The 17,099-nt window shown below is 47.0% G+C and overlaps 1 protein-coding gene across 2 annotated transcripts in view; it reads left to right on the top strand.

Moving 5' to 3' along the window:
* Positions 1-17,099, top strand: part of ck (unconventional myosin-VIIa ck) — a 174,835-nt gene that overhangs the window by 97,535 nt on the left and 60,201 nt on the right. For both annotated transcript variants that reach the window (XM_077658424.1, XM_077658425.1), the window contains exons 2-5: positions 5,600-5,657; positions 11,361-11,621; positions 15,355-15,539; positions 16,878-16,999. In XM_077658424.1, the coding sequence (XP_077514550.1) occupies positions 5,640-5,657; positions 11,361-11,621; positions 15,355-15,539; positions 16,878-16,999 (586 nt within the window). In that variant the 5' untranslated portion in view covers positions 5,600-5,639. The remainder of the gene's footprint in view (positions 1-5,599; positions 5,658-11,360; positions 11,622-15,354; positions 15,540-16,877; positions 17,000-17,099) is intronic.

Here is a 17,099-nt window from a genome sequence, read left to right as displayed (position 1 = left end):
GTGCTGTATGATGTCAGTGTACATGTTAAAGATCCCCAGGTGGTGGAAATTATTTTGGAGCCCTCCACTACGGCACCTCTTTCTTCCTGCCTTCTCTCAGTCCATCCTTTATCCCTTCCCTTACGGCGCGGTTCAGGTATACAACGATATATGAGACATATACTGCGCCATTTCCCTCCCCCCCCCCCCCAAAAAAAAAAACAATTATTATTATTATTATTTGTTGCAGGTGGCTACGCTAAGTTTATTTGTTCGTGCAAATCAAGCAGGCGTGCTGTATGCTTGGGGTGCTTAAATATTGGCCACAAAAGCAGCACTATGACAAAACTTGCCTCTTAGGAGCCCAAGGGTATGCACGAGTTCATATGGTCACGAATAGGAGCTATGTATAGTAACAACGACCTATTAAACAGCGAGCGTTTATTTATAAAATTGGCACAGCAAACAGTGAGATGAACGTGCAGTGACTGATACTGCATTTCCTTCGTGCGCGTGCACTTGCGGTTGTAGGTAGCGCTGAAGTGACGGATCCTCGCTCTTCGGTGGATATATGTCACGAACCACTGGTGTTCCTTTGGGAATGAAATAATTGGAGAGGATGTGGCCGCTTCCGGCGCTCTTACACAAGTTTGCGCTCAGGGCAGAGAGGCTAGCCTGGTGCAATAGTTTCATGGCCATCTACTTCGAGCTTGAGCCGCCGTAGCGAAGTGAGTGAGAATACGCCATCGTTCTGCATCTACTGACAGCAGCGCCGTGCTCTGCACTGGTCACCTTGTGTGATCTGCAGTATATCTTGGAATTAACGAAATCATTCATGCGTCGTGACGAACTTCACAAGGCGTGCTCATCCTGGGGAAGTGCGTTGCAGAGAGTTCCGTGCAGGTAGCCTCCTACCGGTACCACATGGGGACCATATACTATATAGCTGTTCCAACTGGCAAGTACCTTAATACTCACCCGCTTTCCTTGGCGGGAATCCCAATACGAATCGACTGTGCTGGGGACCAAGCTTTGCTTGCTTGCTGCGGCGGGCTTACGGGCTGGTATCTTTCGCAACCGAGCAAATACCAACATAGCAAGAACGAGCCGTAGAATCTGCTTTCACCAAGCTCATAACTTGGGTGGAGTTGTCCTCACTGTCGGCCCTTTAGCACTGCAGATGCGTGATGGACGCTTGTCTGTTCCCTGCATTTCATTGTCTTCTTCGGTGAAAGCGTTTTGGGTCGTCCGACCTTGTTCGTACGCCTTCTGACGTCACGCAGCACTCGTTCCCCTCTGAAGACGGGGACGCATGCAAAGTGTCACGTAATGCACGTGGAAGCGCATGCGCCTTACAGCCGGGGAAAGTGGCACATGTGGTGCAAGCTCTCATTGTTCAGCGTCCTTTCTGAATGGGGGGGTGAAACAAACGGGGAGACGCAGCGCGGCGTCGAAAGAGAGCTCCTCGTCTGTCGAGCCAGCCCGTTGATCGTCCTCACAAAGAGGGCCGGGGGGATTGCACCCACCACCGTCGCAGGCACCACCGGCGGTCATCCGTCCGTGCCCTCCCCCTCTTCCTCCCGCGTATGTTTACGCAGATACGCACCGCGCACCCTTCGCTCTTCCTGTGTGGCCGGCTCTCTTTGCGTCATTATGACGGTGAAAGAGAGCGCTCTGTCTGTTGCTTTCTTTACTTTCTTCGACCCCTTCAGCACTACCCTCCCGTGTGTGTGTGTGTGTGTGTCGCACGGACGGACTGCATGCGACCCGGCTGCGCGCTTGGATGGCCCCGTTGTCGCCATTACGACAGCCCCGGGCCGGATAGACGGCCGTGGACGAAACAGTGACCCTCTCAGCGCCGCCACTGCTGCCGCGGAAGTTTTGGCGAGCAGGAAGTCGCTTCCGGTCTCCGCGGCCGCGCATTGCGATGTGTCCATTGGCTTCGACTGCGCCGTCGTTCCTGGCCATGCGCACAGACGCACGCACACCGCCCGAATGACGCTGTCCAACCTGTGTATGCATGCCTCTTCTTTCTTTCTGCCAGCGCGTCGGACCGCGATTGTTTGTCCGCTCGCGGTGAATGCGTGACGACGAGGATTTCGCATGCGCCCCTGGTCGGACAATTGCGGTCGTCGCAACCGTGTGCCGCAGTGAGCTCCGATGGAGGTCACTCGCCACCGTGTACGCACAAAGGGAACGCCGAGGGAGCCAGGAGACTGTCGGAGGCGACTTGCACGTCCCTGTGTCGTAAACGGCCACGGACGTCGCAGACATCGTAAACGTTCCAGAGATCGCTTAGACACCCAGTGGAGTGGTGGTCGGAGGCCACAACGTCTGCGGTCCGTCTGCGTATGTGCAGGTAGCTCCGATGGGGAAGGGAGCTGCAAGTTTGCACGCGTTGCAAGAGCGAATTCTGTCGTTGCTTCTGCGCTGAAGTTGAAGATGTTTCACGGGCATTGTCCTCCCAGAGGAAAACTATTAAGAGAAAAGGAACAAGTGTTCTATTTACCCACACTTATTTAGTAATCGTCAATTGAATGCAGGTATAATGTACTCTCTTTCACATTGGAGCTACGTCTTCGAGCATGACAGGTAATAAAGAGAGCGCATAATATAGATTTACATATATGTTGTGCAGCGCGCGCAGTCATTCGGTCACGAGCTTGCATGTTCTGAGGTATTCACTCTGGCGGTCAGCGTCATGGCAGCTCGGCGGTGATTGGCGGAAACGTTAAAGAGGGAAATAAAAACGACTGCATTTCTGCGTTGTGATCTCCAATAGCGGCGTTGAATTTCTGAGGCTCTAGTATACATTCATGTTGCGTTGGCACGTGTACCCAATACAATGAGGCGTCGACGAAGCTCCGGTCTTCCTGCGCCAACCACGGCGGCAACTGTGTCGCTTTCTTTTTCGTTTTTTTTTTTATCGCGCAGCGATTCGCTGTACTCAAACTACGGTTCATTCAAGCGCCGCTCATTGCCAGAAAAGTTTAGCTGCCGAGAAAGGCTGTAACGGGCGTTCGATTTTACGACGCGACTATCTTGGGGAAACGAGGCCGAGGCGCTGTCGCATGCGTCGAAATTGTGTGTGTGTGTGTGTGTGTGTGTGTGTGTGTGTGTGTGTGTGTGTGTGTGTGTGTGTGTGTGTGTGTGTGTGTGTGTGTGTGTGTGTGTGTGTGTGTGTGTGTGTGTGTGTGTGTGTGTGTGTGTGTGTGTGTGTGTGTGTGTGTGTGTGTGCGCGTGTGTGTGCGTGTGTGCGCGCTCTTGAAACGAGTTACAGTTATCGGAGACGGGCAACTAGTCCACGACGCACGCTCGGATAGGAACGATAGCGAATGAAATCGGCGTGCAACCTTGTTGTAAATGTCGGTCAGCTGCAGAGCTCGAACGGAGTTGTATAGGGGAGACGTACAAACAGCCCGATGTATACGGGAGCTTGAGTAAGCCGTATACACGCGGGCACACCGCGAGCAACGCGCGAAGCTGTGACTGAGCGTTGCGTCGTGATTAACAACCACGTGCGATGAGGATCGCAGTAGCGTGTAGCACGAAATAGTGCGCCTAGTTAGTATTCAAACGCTGACTACGTACTGGTTTCGTCAGAAATAAAGGCTACTAATCTCCCTGGCCACCCTCTTTGACTTATCGTATCTACTGCTTTTAATCGAGTCCTGAGTTAAAACGCGAAAGTTGTTCGCACTTGAATACCAATGAGGTGCACGTGTGGCGCCAACAATTGCGCTTATGTGGAGGGCCTCCTCGAATGCACGCAACTTTGGGCAGCGGACCTTTTTACAGAAATGATAAGTCAGCTTCACCGCAGCGCTGCGAGGCCACATAACGGCGGAGCAACCTGTTTTCATACAAAGAAAAAGTACAGGCGGTGTTCGTGGGTTTAGGACGTCGCAGTTGTCCAACTTGGTTCTCGTGATGACACCACGAGTATACTGTCAAGCGTGCTACGTGCTCGTTCAGCGCGTCTTGTCACCCGCCGCGGTGGCTCAGCGGTTAGGGCGCTCGGCTACTGATCCGGAGTTCCCGGGTTCGAACCCGACCGCGGAGGCTGCGTTTTTATGGAAACGAAACGCTAAGGCGCCCGTGTGCTGTGCGATGTCAGTGCACGTCAAAGATCCCCAGGTGGTCGAAATTATTCCGGAGCCCTCCACTACAGCACCTCTTTCTTCTTTCACTTCCTCCTTTATCCCTTCCCTTACGGCGCGGTTCAAGTGTCCAACGATATACGAGACAGATACTGCGCCATTTACTTTCCCCAAAAGCCAATTTTCAATTTTTTTTCGTCTGTTCGACGTCCGGCGGCGATACTGGTTGTGGTAAATGCAACGTGGGTAAACCAGGATGGCGAATATCGTTGCGATCTACAGTTGTTTCACTTTATTCAACGCAGCCCTTTTTTGTGTATTAAAGTTCTGTGATAGCCACAAACCAGCACTTTCGACAAAGGTTGGATTCCATGGTCAGGCGGATACCTCGTCCAAGCCTGCGAATAAAAATAGATTAATTACCTGGCAGGCTCAAATTAACTTCACAATTATCTTATTAAGTTATGTCCAATAAGATGGAACACCCTGTATATTAGTTCGAAGCAGCGTTGCACCTATATAGACGCCAGCACGTGCGCTCACATCCTTCCCTCAAACTGTGTGGCTCTCGCGCCCGTCTTACTGCACGCTTTTAGTTTGTTCGCCAACGTCGCTCGCTGATCCCGTAAACTTATCTCCGAGCGTGTGTACCTACGTTCACGCTCATTAGGAGCTGATTCTGGTTGTGCTGGCACCGTAGTCTATGACTGTGAGGAACTGTATGCGCTGCAGACCAAAGCTGTGTTGCTAGGGGGAGAACCAAACAAAAAAAAAACTAAATCGTGTGAATCTTTTTTTGTCTAATAAGCGTCTATCCTGTCTTCTGGACTTTGCCGGAATTTTTCGACGTATTATTTCTGGAAACGAAACCCCCCCCCCCAGCCCGCGCTGCCGGCGAGCGACTGTGTGTGTGTTGATGAATGGTTAATTTATTTCTGTGTACGAAAACTACACCAAGGCTACGAGGTGCGCCATTGCGGAGGGCTGCTGTAGATTTTGAGCGCGTGAGATTCTCTAATTTGCATCGAATTCTCGGCACACGGGAGTTTCTGCATTTCGCCTCCGTCGAAATGGGGCCGTTACGGCCGTGACCGAACACGCGACCTTGTACTCTGCGCAGCGCCGCAGATACTGATCCACGTTGCGAAGGGTGCGAACAGAGATAACACGACTAAGCAAACGGAATAGCGCCTGTGCTGTCAGATTTTATCGCCATCCGGGGGATGACAGATTCAGCGCAGGGAGAAAACGGGGTGACTTCTGTACTATAGTTGCGAACCGGCTATAATCGCGAGTGGTCGGCGGATCGTTCTAATTGTGGGGCTTTTTATTTGTGTTATTCCTTTTTTTTTCCTGCATTCGTTTCACTTCTTATTCGCGGTGCATGTACGCCGCAGTGTTCTAAGCTATTTCGCGACACAGTTACGTCTACTGATTTTGCTGATGATTCACTCGAATGCAGCGTCTATACAGCGTTTGTGTTTATTCTTATTCTTTCCTTTTTTGTTTCTGTGTTCCAGGCAGGGCTTCAAGCTTTGATGCTGAACCTCTCCTGCCGAGATGGTCATAGTTACGCGGGTAAGTGGAACAGCGACTGCACGTGCCATTTTGAAGCTAATTAACAGATAACTTATACTCAGCTACGTATACTCCAGGGCACGCGATTAAGATATTCGCTGCCTATGATGCACTGACAAATGTGCGTACCAATCTTTAAACTCTGGGCCATTTTGGAGGAAAAATTGAAGCAGCGACGAGAAAAAAAAAAGTGTGCTGATCCCTGAAACCGTAAAAGTTCCATACCGGCCCAGAAACCATTAACCTAATTAGAATGGAGTCTGACAAGTATTGATTAGAAATGGTGCAAAATGTCGATTTCTTTTTGTATCCTTTAGTTTGCATTTTCTTTCAAGAGTGAAGCTTTGTTGATGTACACCACGAAATCGTCTGGGCAGCGTGGTTTGCGTGTTCTAATTCCAAATTCTGCACGTAAGAAGGAATAGCGAGAGCGTGCGAGTCCGCTGCATTTAGAGAATAGTACTTTCCGGGCTAGAAAAAAAAAATTAACGCTGAGAAATAGGCATAAACTGTTTCCACAAGGAGGTTATGCCACTAGGCGGACACAAATTCAGAAGATAATTATCTTCGTCAACCGCATAATTAACTAAAATAAAGTGGCATACTTTTGAGCCATTGCAGCCGGCGTGCATCTCTTAAGAGGCGGTCGCATTCCTAGACTGCTCCATTTGGTAGAATTCTCGTAGTACGCGTGTGTGCCGAGATATTCGCCACCAAATTTTCATGTTGAGTCCCGTATATTGCGCACGCAAGGCCGGTTACGATTGTCTCAAAACTTTATTTTTTTTTTTCACTGTGTATATTATATTATATTATATTATATTATATTATACCTCGATATAACGAAGCTGACGGGGCCCGGGGATTATTTCGTTATAGCCCTTGTTGACCGAGCTTCCAAGGGTAATTGTCATTCCTTCGTTGTAACCATTATTTAGTTATAAACAGTTTCGTTATAATGAGGTTGGATCATATATTAGCTATCGTAAAAAAATCATTAATTTAGTAGTTTTTTTTACTGAGTGTGTCGCTCGAATATTCTCGTCTGAGAAACTGGTGTGCGGTTTAGGCTCTTCTATCCCTGAATTTAACGCACTGTGTAAAAAACTAATAATATTAGTCGGCTGGTTAGCGCGCTACACAAATAGCAAAATAGGTTTTAGCGAAGTTGTAGCAGTGGAAAATGATTTTAGCGCTGTCCCAGAAACGAAGGTCATAATTGCTGGAAAACAAAATGTTCGTTTCCAGATATTTTTACTTCCCGACTTGGTATTTCATTAGCGGGAAAGAGACCAAGCCGTTAGACTTCCGATTTATGCAAAGTTTCGTTTTCCGTTTTCGTTCATTTTGTGGCTGTACGCTTGACACGGTATTGCTCCTTGCAGAGCTAAACTGCTCGCCATGCTTCATTCACGAAAGCACCACCGGTGGCGCCACTTCCTGTTCCCGCTCCCAGTATTCACGGGGTGACGTATCGGCGCCAACGAGGCTTTAGTTTCGTTTTTGAGGCACGCTATCGGCATATGTCGAATTCGCATGAGCATATTAGAAGAGCGTTATTAGGGTGGTTTGGTACGCTTTACACTTTGCACAACGAAGGAAAGCTGAATTTCTTCGTTGACACCGCAGGGCGTCGTGGAATTGATTAAAAGGGCTGTCTAAAATCGTGTGTGCACTCATCGCAGTGCATTCTTCCATTCTGCGCTGCGCGCCCGTTCAACAACACACTTTGTTGTTGTTGTTTGTTCCGCGTGTTCCGCAAGTTTCTTTACCGCTGGTTGCGAGCTTTCTTGGAATTTTTCTAACAGAAAGCTTTTCATGCGGTATAAATTCAGTGTGATGATTTACCTTTTTTTTGGTTGTATATAGAAATGCGATGGTATACCATTAAACGCTCCTGAAAGGCAAAATGCATTTCGTATGACTACCTTTGCTTACTGATACGTGTGTTATAAAACAGTGAGACATTACAGAGTATAGGGCTCCTCTTTTTCTGGTAAAACCCTGTGCACAAAGCTCTATATAGACACTGCACTAAAACTAGCAGATAAATTGTGCTTATTAAAAACGTTTAATTAAACGTTGAACTGTAATCGCTCTAACACCTACTGTTCGTGGCTGAGTTTAATTTGAAAATAACTTCCAAAAGTATGCTTTAGAAGCAGAAGGTTCAAAACACGGGTACTGACTAGACAGACGTCTTTTTGGCGTCATTGTATCAAGCGTTACCTACACTTTAAACAGAAAGGAGTAAAAATGGAGTAAGCTGTCTGCTATAGAGGACAGCTTACTCCCTTTTTTTTTTCTCCGATATTGGCGTATTCCTGTTCAGAGGTATGTTAATGACGTCCTTTTTGTAGGCTCTTCTGCGTTTAAGTCTCGCTAATGTTGAGGGAATATCTTCGCTTTATGCAAAGACAGGTAGCTCTTGCACGGACGCGGAAGTGCTGCGTGGGAGGTGGTATTGTGCGCCGCGAAATAATTGTACTGAGAGAAAAAAAAGAAATATCTCATTTCGCAGGCAGTTTTTCAGTTAAACCTGCCGTTTTCTTATTTTTTTATGAAATAATGAAAAGAAATAAAGGATTTTATATCACGCACGAGAATCTAGCGCTTATTAATGCGATAGCATTAAAAGCCCCATCATCATTATATTTTGTTTTCATTTCGAGATACATGTACCAAGAATTATCAGTATTTCAGAGGTCACAGGAGGTCCTCCGGACCTCGGACCTCCTGTGAGAGAACGATGTAGCGGTTGTGCTTACTAGGCAGTTAAATAACAGAGCATCATACAGGAGTGCAAAATAGGAAACATGATATGCTAATGAGAAAAAATAAAGCAGGCTAAAAATTTTGTTCTGATTCAGAAAATGTGACGTCGGTCATAAAGTTCACCACTGGCAGGAGGAAAGTGGCGTCGCTTCCGGTCAAGGCACCGGCAGCCTCTAATGCTATCGCGTTTCTAACAGTGTCCCACTGAGTTTTTGTTACTGGTATTTTGCTTTGGAAAAGAACCCGAATAAATTCGAATTGTTGAACTTCTTGCTGAATAACCCGATTTGTACTCGAATTTCAGCTCACAAAATATCGCCCGATTGTTAATCCCCGAACTTAGAAAAAAATTAAAACAGGAAAACGAAGGGCTGTAAGTATAGGCAATATATAATCCCGAGAGGACGCCCAATCATACGAAGTCGAGAATTTTTTTTTTTTTGTGCGAAAGCGCTACTTCACGAGGTGTAACCGAGTTTGTGTGAAGCTTGACCTTGAGGATGACCTTGGCAAAACCGTAAATAAAATAAATATTGCCGCGACTGGGATTCGAGCCCGCAGCGGCGCGAACAGATCAGCTTCGCTGGCCACTGCACGAGAGCCCTAAGGCATACCACCGCAGCCAATCACATCTCGTGTTAAACTGCAACTCACTCTCGCAATGCGTTGTTCACGTAGTCTCCTTCAACTAATGCTACTATCGCACACTCTCGCGCTGTGCACAATGCACATCGTCATCGCCTTCAACTAATACTACTGTGAAACTAATGTCGCCAGACGTGCCGACGAGCCAGCAAAGCAGAACCATGAGCCAGCCATGCTAATCACATGCTTTCGCACGTATTATTCTGGGTTCAACGGTGCTGTTAAAACCCTACATTTTTTTTTTTTTTTTGTCGTGGTCGTACTTGCTTTCATTATGTCGGCATAGATGGATCGTGAGGTCACCCGGCGGACTCCAGAACACGACACGCGTGACTGCTGTCCCCGCCCTCGGATTAGTCTGCGGATTATAGGGCGGCGCCGAGTGAAAGTGAACTCGCGGGGTGTAATGCAGGCGCATGCCGGCCTGGACGTCCGGACCCGGCCTGTGGACGAAGCTACAGGCACTCTTGCTTTCGCGCGAACAGCCGTGGTCGCGCTTGAACAGACATTCCGTAACATCGATGCGCGCCCTAGGAAAGTCACGCTAGAATGCGTAGGCTGGGAAAAAAAAAGATAAAACAAAGGAACAAAGATTGCATTCGTGTTCGCACGCTAAGAAATGGGACCGAATGTGCGCATAGTTCCGTGGGACGTGCTTTTCCGCGTGGTATAGCGATGTATAGAGCCCTGTGCGAAGAGAAGTTTCGAAGCGGTGGAGGCCGTGTTAGTTTACACACGTCGCAGATGCACTCGGTATACCTTCCGCATGATGTGTTAGCTTTCCTTGATTTTGTTGGAAAATGCGATAATCGGCAAGATCGTTTCAGATTACACTGCCTGCGGCGCTGCGTCGGGCGCTGTCGCAAGCGTTGCGACCGTCGAAATTGTGGCGCAGGCTACTGCGGTGTAACTAGTGGTCGTGAGTTGAGAGTGGTCGGTGTCGGTCAAATCGCTGCTTCATGAAGTGTATCGTGTGCGGGCACGTGCTGAGTGAACCCGAACTCACTTTCACGGGTGTTTCAGTTTCTAAAGATGCGTCTGCATGTGGTATTCAATTTTAGTACTTTTTGGGCCTGTAAAACAGTACTATAGTGAAGCTCGATCGGACCTCCAGCTCTGTTCCAGGAACGAATAATATTGTTTGTGGAAGCGTCCTTACGAAGCAAAATTGAGGTGGGTGTGGTGAACTGCACTGCTTGTGGCAGTCAACTTAAATGTACTGATAATAATTGTAACTATTGATGAGGTCAGAGAAAATGCACTGCTCTCAGTAAGAAGAATAAAACCTTATTGAAATGTACAGGCAATTTGAGAGGCTCTTATACAGTATAAGAATGATTCCGTTTGAGCTTGCCCCACCCAGAATGTATTTGAGGACGGTTGCCGCAGGTGCTTCATGAGAGCGTGGCCTAGAAGGAACTGGTCGCTAAATTCGTTCTGTCTGCAAATGTTCTACCGTATTCATTTGCCTTTCCACGCGGTTCGGCGCAGAAGTTCAAGCACTGTACACCCGCTGCTGCCACTATACGCTCAAAGCGTACTTCTTTTATAGCCTCAAAATCGGACCTGTATTTCAAGCTATTTAGCCGAGGTTTCTTTAGCCAGTGTGGTCACTTTCAGAACTGTGTACCCGCCTTGTATCCAGAAGTGTTCGCTCGTATTTATTGGCGCTTTTAATGCGCGCCAGCGCTATTGATGCCTCGGTGGCGATAAAGCCGTTCTGTCTGTGGGTGAAACCTCCACCTTCCAGCTACCACCTGCCATGGTTGGCAGGTGGAGTACGTTAGCACCAGGTGCACCTGTAATCACTAGCGAAAAAGCCATTATGCGTGAAGTAGCGAGGAGCACCGCAGCGCGGGTGAGGCAGATTGTCACGTGGTACGCGCGTTACGTAGTGACGCGCTTTGATGGACGTCCCTTATGCGCTCTCCTCAGGCGCGCGGTTTTCGAATGACGCGAGAAGTGACCCAAAATTGTTGAGCCACCTTGGCGAGGGTAATCGCGTTTTCGAAATTCTAGAAACTGATACGGCTATCACTAACGGCCGGCTGCAGATCTCTGCAATCAGGCGCCTGTTGGTAATAGGCAATTCAGTTAATTACTTTACTAGTTAACATGATTTCCTAGCGTCTGCCAGCGTTGGTATTATTATGCCGCAAAGACCGTCACTTTAACCTGAAGAAACCTACTTTTATTAAAGATTAGTGGCGGGCTTCCCCGAAACACTTGGTATAGTTTTTCCGCGCTTGCACGTGACCGAGTGTGGGGTGGTGGTGCGTGCAGGGCGACTACATCTGGATCGAGCCGCAGGCGAAGCGGGAGTTTGACGTCGCCATCGGCGCCCGCGTCGCCTCGGCCGAAGGCAGGCGCATCCAGGTCATCGACGACGACGGCAAGGAGCAATGGCTCACCCCCGAGCGCCGCATCAAGGCCATGCACCCGACGTCCATCCAGGGCGTCGAGGACATGATCTCGCTGGGGGACCTGCACGAGGCCGGCATCCTCCGGAACCTGCTCATCCGATACAACGAGAACCTCATCTACGTGAGTAGTACTCTCGCATGCGTGCACAGCATCTGCGCAATGTATGTGCTGAGCTCCACGGCTGTCAAGCGTTGGAGAGTCGAGTGAGTGGATGAACACGAGGTGGTGTCCCTATAGTGCAGGGCCCCGTATGGACCACCGTCGGAACTAAAACGTCGTCAGCAGCGGTGTTCCTGACCAACTGTATATATAAACCGGAGCAGTCAGTTCGTCTATAGTCTCATTTGGCTTATGGGGTATGATTCGCACAAGCTGTGGTGAATACCTAGCTGAAGTCGAAGCATATGGCGCAGTGTCAGCGCGAGTATACGAGTGCTAAATACTGACCTTTTCGTTCCGTATAGCTGCAGACGGCGCCGAAGCGTCGTTTTAATTTCTTTCTTTCATTCCATTTATTTATAACTAATTAAGCGGCGGCCTATTGCCGTTTCGAGTAGGCCGTCGCGCCGGGCGGTTAAGCCTAACGAAGAACGCGGTCTTTGCTTTTCTCATTTGTCACTGGGAGCGGCGTCTGCGCGTGCGTATAGTCAGTGGGATTTCATTTTCCGCTGCGCCGACGAAAGTGTCATGTCGGGCCGTGGAGTAGTGTTGGCTAGCATCTCGCCCAGGATCAACTCGCCGTGCAACTACTGGGTTATTGCGACACGCGATTAAGGTGCACGCTTAATTACTGCAAAACCGCGTATGCTGGCGCAGTCCTGTGCAGCTGACAAAGCGGATTCTGGAGCCAGAGATTTTTTTCTCTGTGAGACTATAGGGGGGCATATAGTTTATCCTTCCTCCATGCCTTCATAACTGTCTTAAATTTCTTCCCTTCGCGTAAAAAAGTAACAATGTATAGAAATAAAGATAGACGCTGTTGGAAGCTCTAAACACGCTCTGTGAACTAAATGCAAACCAAACTCCGCGCATGCCTCGGTTTTCCACTGCAACACGCCGACGCCAACGAACTCTATCGGCTCGCGGGATGATGGAGTTACCCGACTGCCGCCGTGAAAAGGCGTTAGTCATTATCTATCTCTACTATTAACGCTTTCGTTCGGTCGCCGCGTTTCTTTTCGTCTCGTCTATCGGGCGCGAATCGCGATGCGGATACATTGAGCGTAGCTGCGTGCTTTCTTATGAGCGGACCGTTAGCTCACGCCACAGGCGACCTTGGGAGATCTGCCAGCTCGGCAGTGCGCTAGCAGCGCTTTTACCGACCACGTACGTGCGCGGACTGACCGCGCGCGGCGCGAAGCCGACAACAGGAGGAACTCACAACAAACGAGACAAACCACACCGCTGCACGCGGAACGTTGTCCGGCAGCATATTAGTTGGCCGCGCTGGCGCGTTTCGTTTTTTTTTTTCTTTCTTTTTCCTGGTATGGTTGCCGCGCTTGCCGGGGACGCGAAATGGACGGGCTAATAAGGAACGAGGTGACCTAAGCCAGCGGTAGTTCTCTGTTTTCTTTTTTTTTTATTTGCTCAGTGGAAGTTTCAACATCAAAAACTGACTCTGGCTCGTAAGCGTTGAGTGGGAGGAAAGCTTGTGTGTGACAGAAAAGTGTTCTCAAAATTGCAGTTTTATTCACAATCGTAGCTGTTTGGGCCTAAAGAAACAACACAGGTAAAAGAACACTTCCACCCTTTAGTGCTGCCCCCTGGTGGGGAAATTGATCAGTCCCTTGATGTGCGAATGCTTCAAAAGCTGCGGTTTGCTGTTTGTAACTATGTTATAAACTTTCGTTTGGGTATATGACATCAGTTTGCGGCATATATTGTTGCCAAAAGCTGTCACGGTCACCTACATATAATCTGTGAGGGTTATAGGGAAGTTTGGAGTGAGTGCACTGATTTCGAGGGATGGGGGAGAAGAGACCCTGAAATTATTTCGATGGGCATATTCTTGTGCAACAGATCTGTAGAAGTGGTCTTTGCAGGTATTCAAATCAAATTTCAAAGCTCTGCGTGGACCCTATAATTTAGAAATAATTTAAAAAATCGCTGCTCGCAATAGCTCGCAACAAGGCTCACCCAGACTATCCACTGACATCATCGTGGTGGGGGATGCGGTGGTGAGATATTGCCCTAATAGGTTGCGAGCTATTGTGAGCAGCGATTTTTAAACTTATTTCTAAATTATAGGGGCCACGCAGAGCATCCAAATTTGACTCGAATACCCGCAAAGACCACCTCTACAGATCTGTTGCACTAGAATATGGAGACCGAAATCATTTCAGGGTCTCTTTTAAGGGGCGACACGGGGTCCTGACTGCAAAAATCTAGAAAAAAGTCGGATTTTAGAAAACACCAGATTTCGTGCCTAAAAGGTCATTTTATTTATATCCCAAAAAAGTTTCCACAAAAACAGCCTAGAAGTGACTTTAAAAAATGGGTCATAAGTAGCAAAAAACTGGCTGAAATCTCTGTGAAATGCCAGTTTCCTCAAAAATGTGTTTTGATCTGACTGCCTTGCTTACGGAAAGCACAGCATGACAATGGCTTCATGGATTTTCATTTTGTTTGTTGTATTGTGTTCCTTGGTAAACTCTTTATGCAGTGACGTTCCTCGATTTCTGAATTACTTTTTCACTCTGCAACTAATTTGACATGTCGATAATGATTGCATTGCAATAATCATTGTGGTAATGATAATGATGCAAGCGTGGATATAACATTCTGTGTAGAAAAAAATTCAAGCTGCTAAAATATTTGGAGAAAATATCTGCATCAACCATTCCTTTGGGTAAAACACAAGAGTGACTGCAGGCTCCTGCCATGTTTTGTTGTCACGCCAGGCTTTCTGCAAGTTTGGCATAGCAATGAAGCATGTAAAAGTTTATACTGTTAAACCTGCTTAAGATACTTCAGTAAAATTGTGTATTTAAGCATTGAGCATAGTTTCCAGTCTACATGCTAAATTTCATTGCTGTACACCAAAAACTAAAATATTTCACCTCCAATGCCCGCATTCCCCCTTTAGAGACAGTAAAAGGTGTGAAAGTCTTCTTTTGTTTTCAAGCATATGTCATTTTATTATTTCAATAATTCGATAGCATTGAGGCTCCTATTCTGCAGAAAAACCGGCTTAGTCATCATCAGCATTGTGAGTGAAAAATTCCCGAATAAGCAACCTAGATGGGCCACCCAGGTCATGTGACCTTGTGGCATCATCACAAACTGCCTACCGGATTGTGAACAAACTAACCACCGTGGCAGGTGGCAGTTAAATTAATGTTTGGTCACTAGAGGTCGCACGGGAAGAGCAACCTGGGTCGCACAAGCCCCACCGGTGGCAGCACCTGCCATCACGGAGTAGTGACACATCACTTAACTTCTTCGCCAGGAGTGATGAGTGGTGTGAGGGCTCCCAGGGAGCCATGAATGCAAAGTCGAGAATAACCAGTTTTGCATGGGCATTAACCCATTAACAATATCGTGTCATACCTTAAATGCAGAGCCAGGCACTTACCCCCTTCCAAAATCAAGTTAAACCCCCTTTCCCCCCCCTCCCCCCTCCCCCCCCCCCCCCCCCCAAAAAAAAAAAAAAAAATTTCCTGGCTATGTGCCTGGGCGGAGCTGAAGTGTCCCCTATAATTTTTGTTTTACTTTGGATTTCATGTATTTTTTTAGCTTAATTGTTTTGTTTTTGTTACTGGAGAGTAAACTACTTGTACTTCATCCCCAGTAAGAAACTGACATTTTTTGTTGCTTTTTTTCTGCCCTTCTCTTTTCTTTTTCCCTTGTGCAGACTTATACAGGATCCATATTGGTCGCAGTAAATCCTTACCAGATTCTGCCCATCTACACTGCGGAGCAGATCAAGCTGTACAAGGACAAGAAGATTGGGGAGCTGCCACCCCACATATTTGCCATTGGTGACAATGCCTACACCAACATGAAAAGGTTTCATGTCAACCAGTGCGTCATCATCAGGTACGCGCCTTGCAGGCCTGGTGAAGTGGAAGACCATGACTTGTATACCTTTGTTTGGTGTGTGTCCTACCCAGTGATTTTTGCTGCCATCCTAATTTACAACACTTCAAGCTGATACATATTGGAGGGCCTGTGTAGAAGTGCTTAACAGGACAGTCTACTGCCAGAGATAAGCATAAAAATATTGGCAAATATTGTAGGTTTTTCCCTGTGACGATAATAATGAGAGTAGAACTCGCAGTTTTGGGAGGGATTTATGTTTCGAATTGGTAAAGAAAGTTAGACCAGGCCAGATGGCTGTGCCATGCTGTGTTGAAACATAGTGGCTCTACAAAAAGATGGACGATAGTCTTGCAACGTCTCCTGGAGTTGATATACTACACTTTATGAATACAATTGAGCATAATACACACCGTTTATTTTTGTTATTTTGTCTGGATTAAACTTCAGACACCTTAATTTTTTCCATTTGCAATTATAGTCACTGTTTCTTGTATGGTTTAACTATGCTTTCTCATCATTTCTTCAAAGGTTTTCAGAAAGGCAGGCGTCCTCTGTGCTAACAATGGCACTGCTGGCAAAAGTGGTTTCTGGCATCTGTGACAGAAATCACCATTGTTATTTTATATTATTTTTAAAGCCATTTTAGTGCTCTGAACGGTAGTTTTAATAAAAGTACAAATTTCGGTTAATGTCATGCTCATTACGGCATTGCACGGCACCTAGACGACATGACTGTCAGCGTGTCCATAGAGTGGCTTAGAGTCACTGTACTGTCTAGTATTTCTGTTCTCGATGTCAGGGTTTACAGGCGCCAACTACCATGAAAAAGCAAGACTATAATATGAAGAAAGTTAGGTTTTAAATTGTTCTGCCATGTTTCTCAGTGCCATAGCTGAGTATTCGTTTAGGCATGAAGCTTTCAATGGCCGCAAAAAAATTTAGTCAATAAATGTCAGTAGGCTTTCCCTTTAATTGTGACGGGGCTAGAAGTTGAAATATTCAGGATGCATGGTTTTCGTTGAGACGTACATTATTCTATAACAAAACATTTCATAAGTTTTGTAGATGTTTTTTCATGCTTTCTTTTTTCCTTTGCTTTAAAGCCATTTAATGACACACAGTGACATTCACTAGCTGTATTTTCATGCTGTCCAGACTGTAGAATTCTATACGTAATTTTCTGAGGCCACCTTCATGATATAAGCATATTCTTTCCCTGTTTATTTTGTCTCACTAGAGACATTTTACCTGCTGTATGAACAACCATGTTTGATGACAAATGAATGCCACTTTAATTAAAAGGTTTTTTTTCTTCGGTTCTTTTTTTTTTTCCAGTGGTGAAAGTGGGGCAGGCAAAACAGAGAGCACGAAGCTAATCCTCCAGTACTTGGCAGCGATTAGTGGACAACACTCTTGGATAGAGCAGCAAATCTTAGAAGCTAATCCCATCCTGGAAGGTGGGTCCATTTTGTATTCCCCTCGCTATTTCTTATGAAAGGTTACCATATAGTCAAAGTTGCTGTGAATTTCAAGAAGCTTTTTTTATTTCTCTGCTGT

This window comes from Amblyomma americanum, chromosome 3, assembly GCF_052857255.1.
Source record: "Amblyomma americanum isolate KBUSLIRL-KWMA chromosome 3, ASM5285725v1, whole genome shotgun sequence".
NCBI classification, from domain to species: Eukaryota; Metazoa; Arthropoda; class Arachnida; order Ixodida; family Ixodidae; genus Amblyomma; species Amblyomma americanum.
Note: the sequence above shows the minus strand (reverse complement) of the source record. Positions and strands in the feature narration are given on the sequence as shown.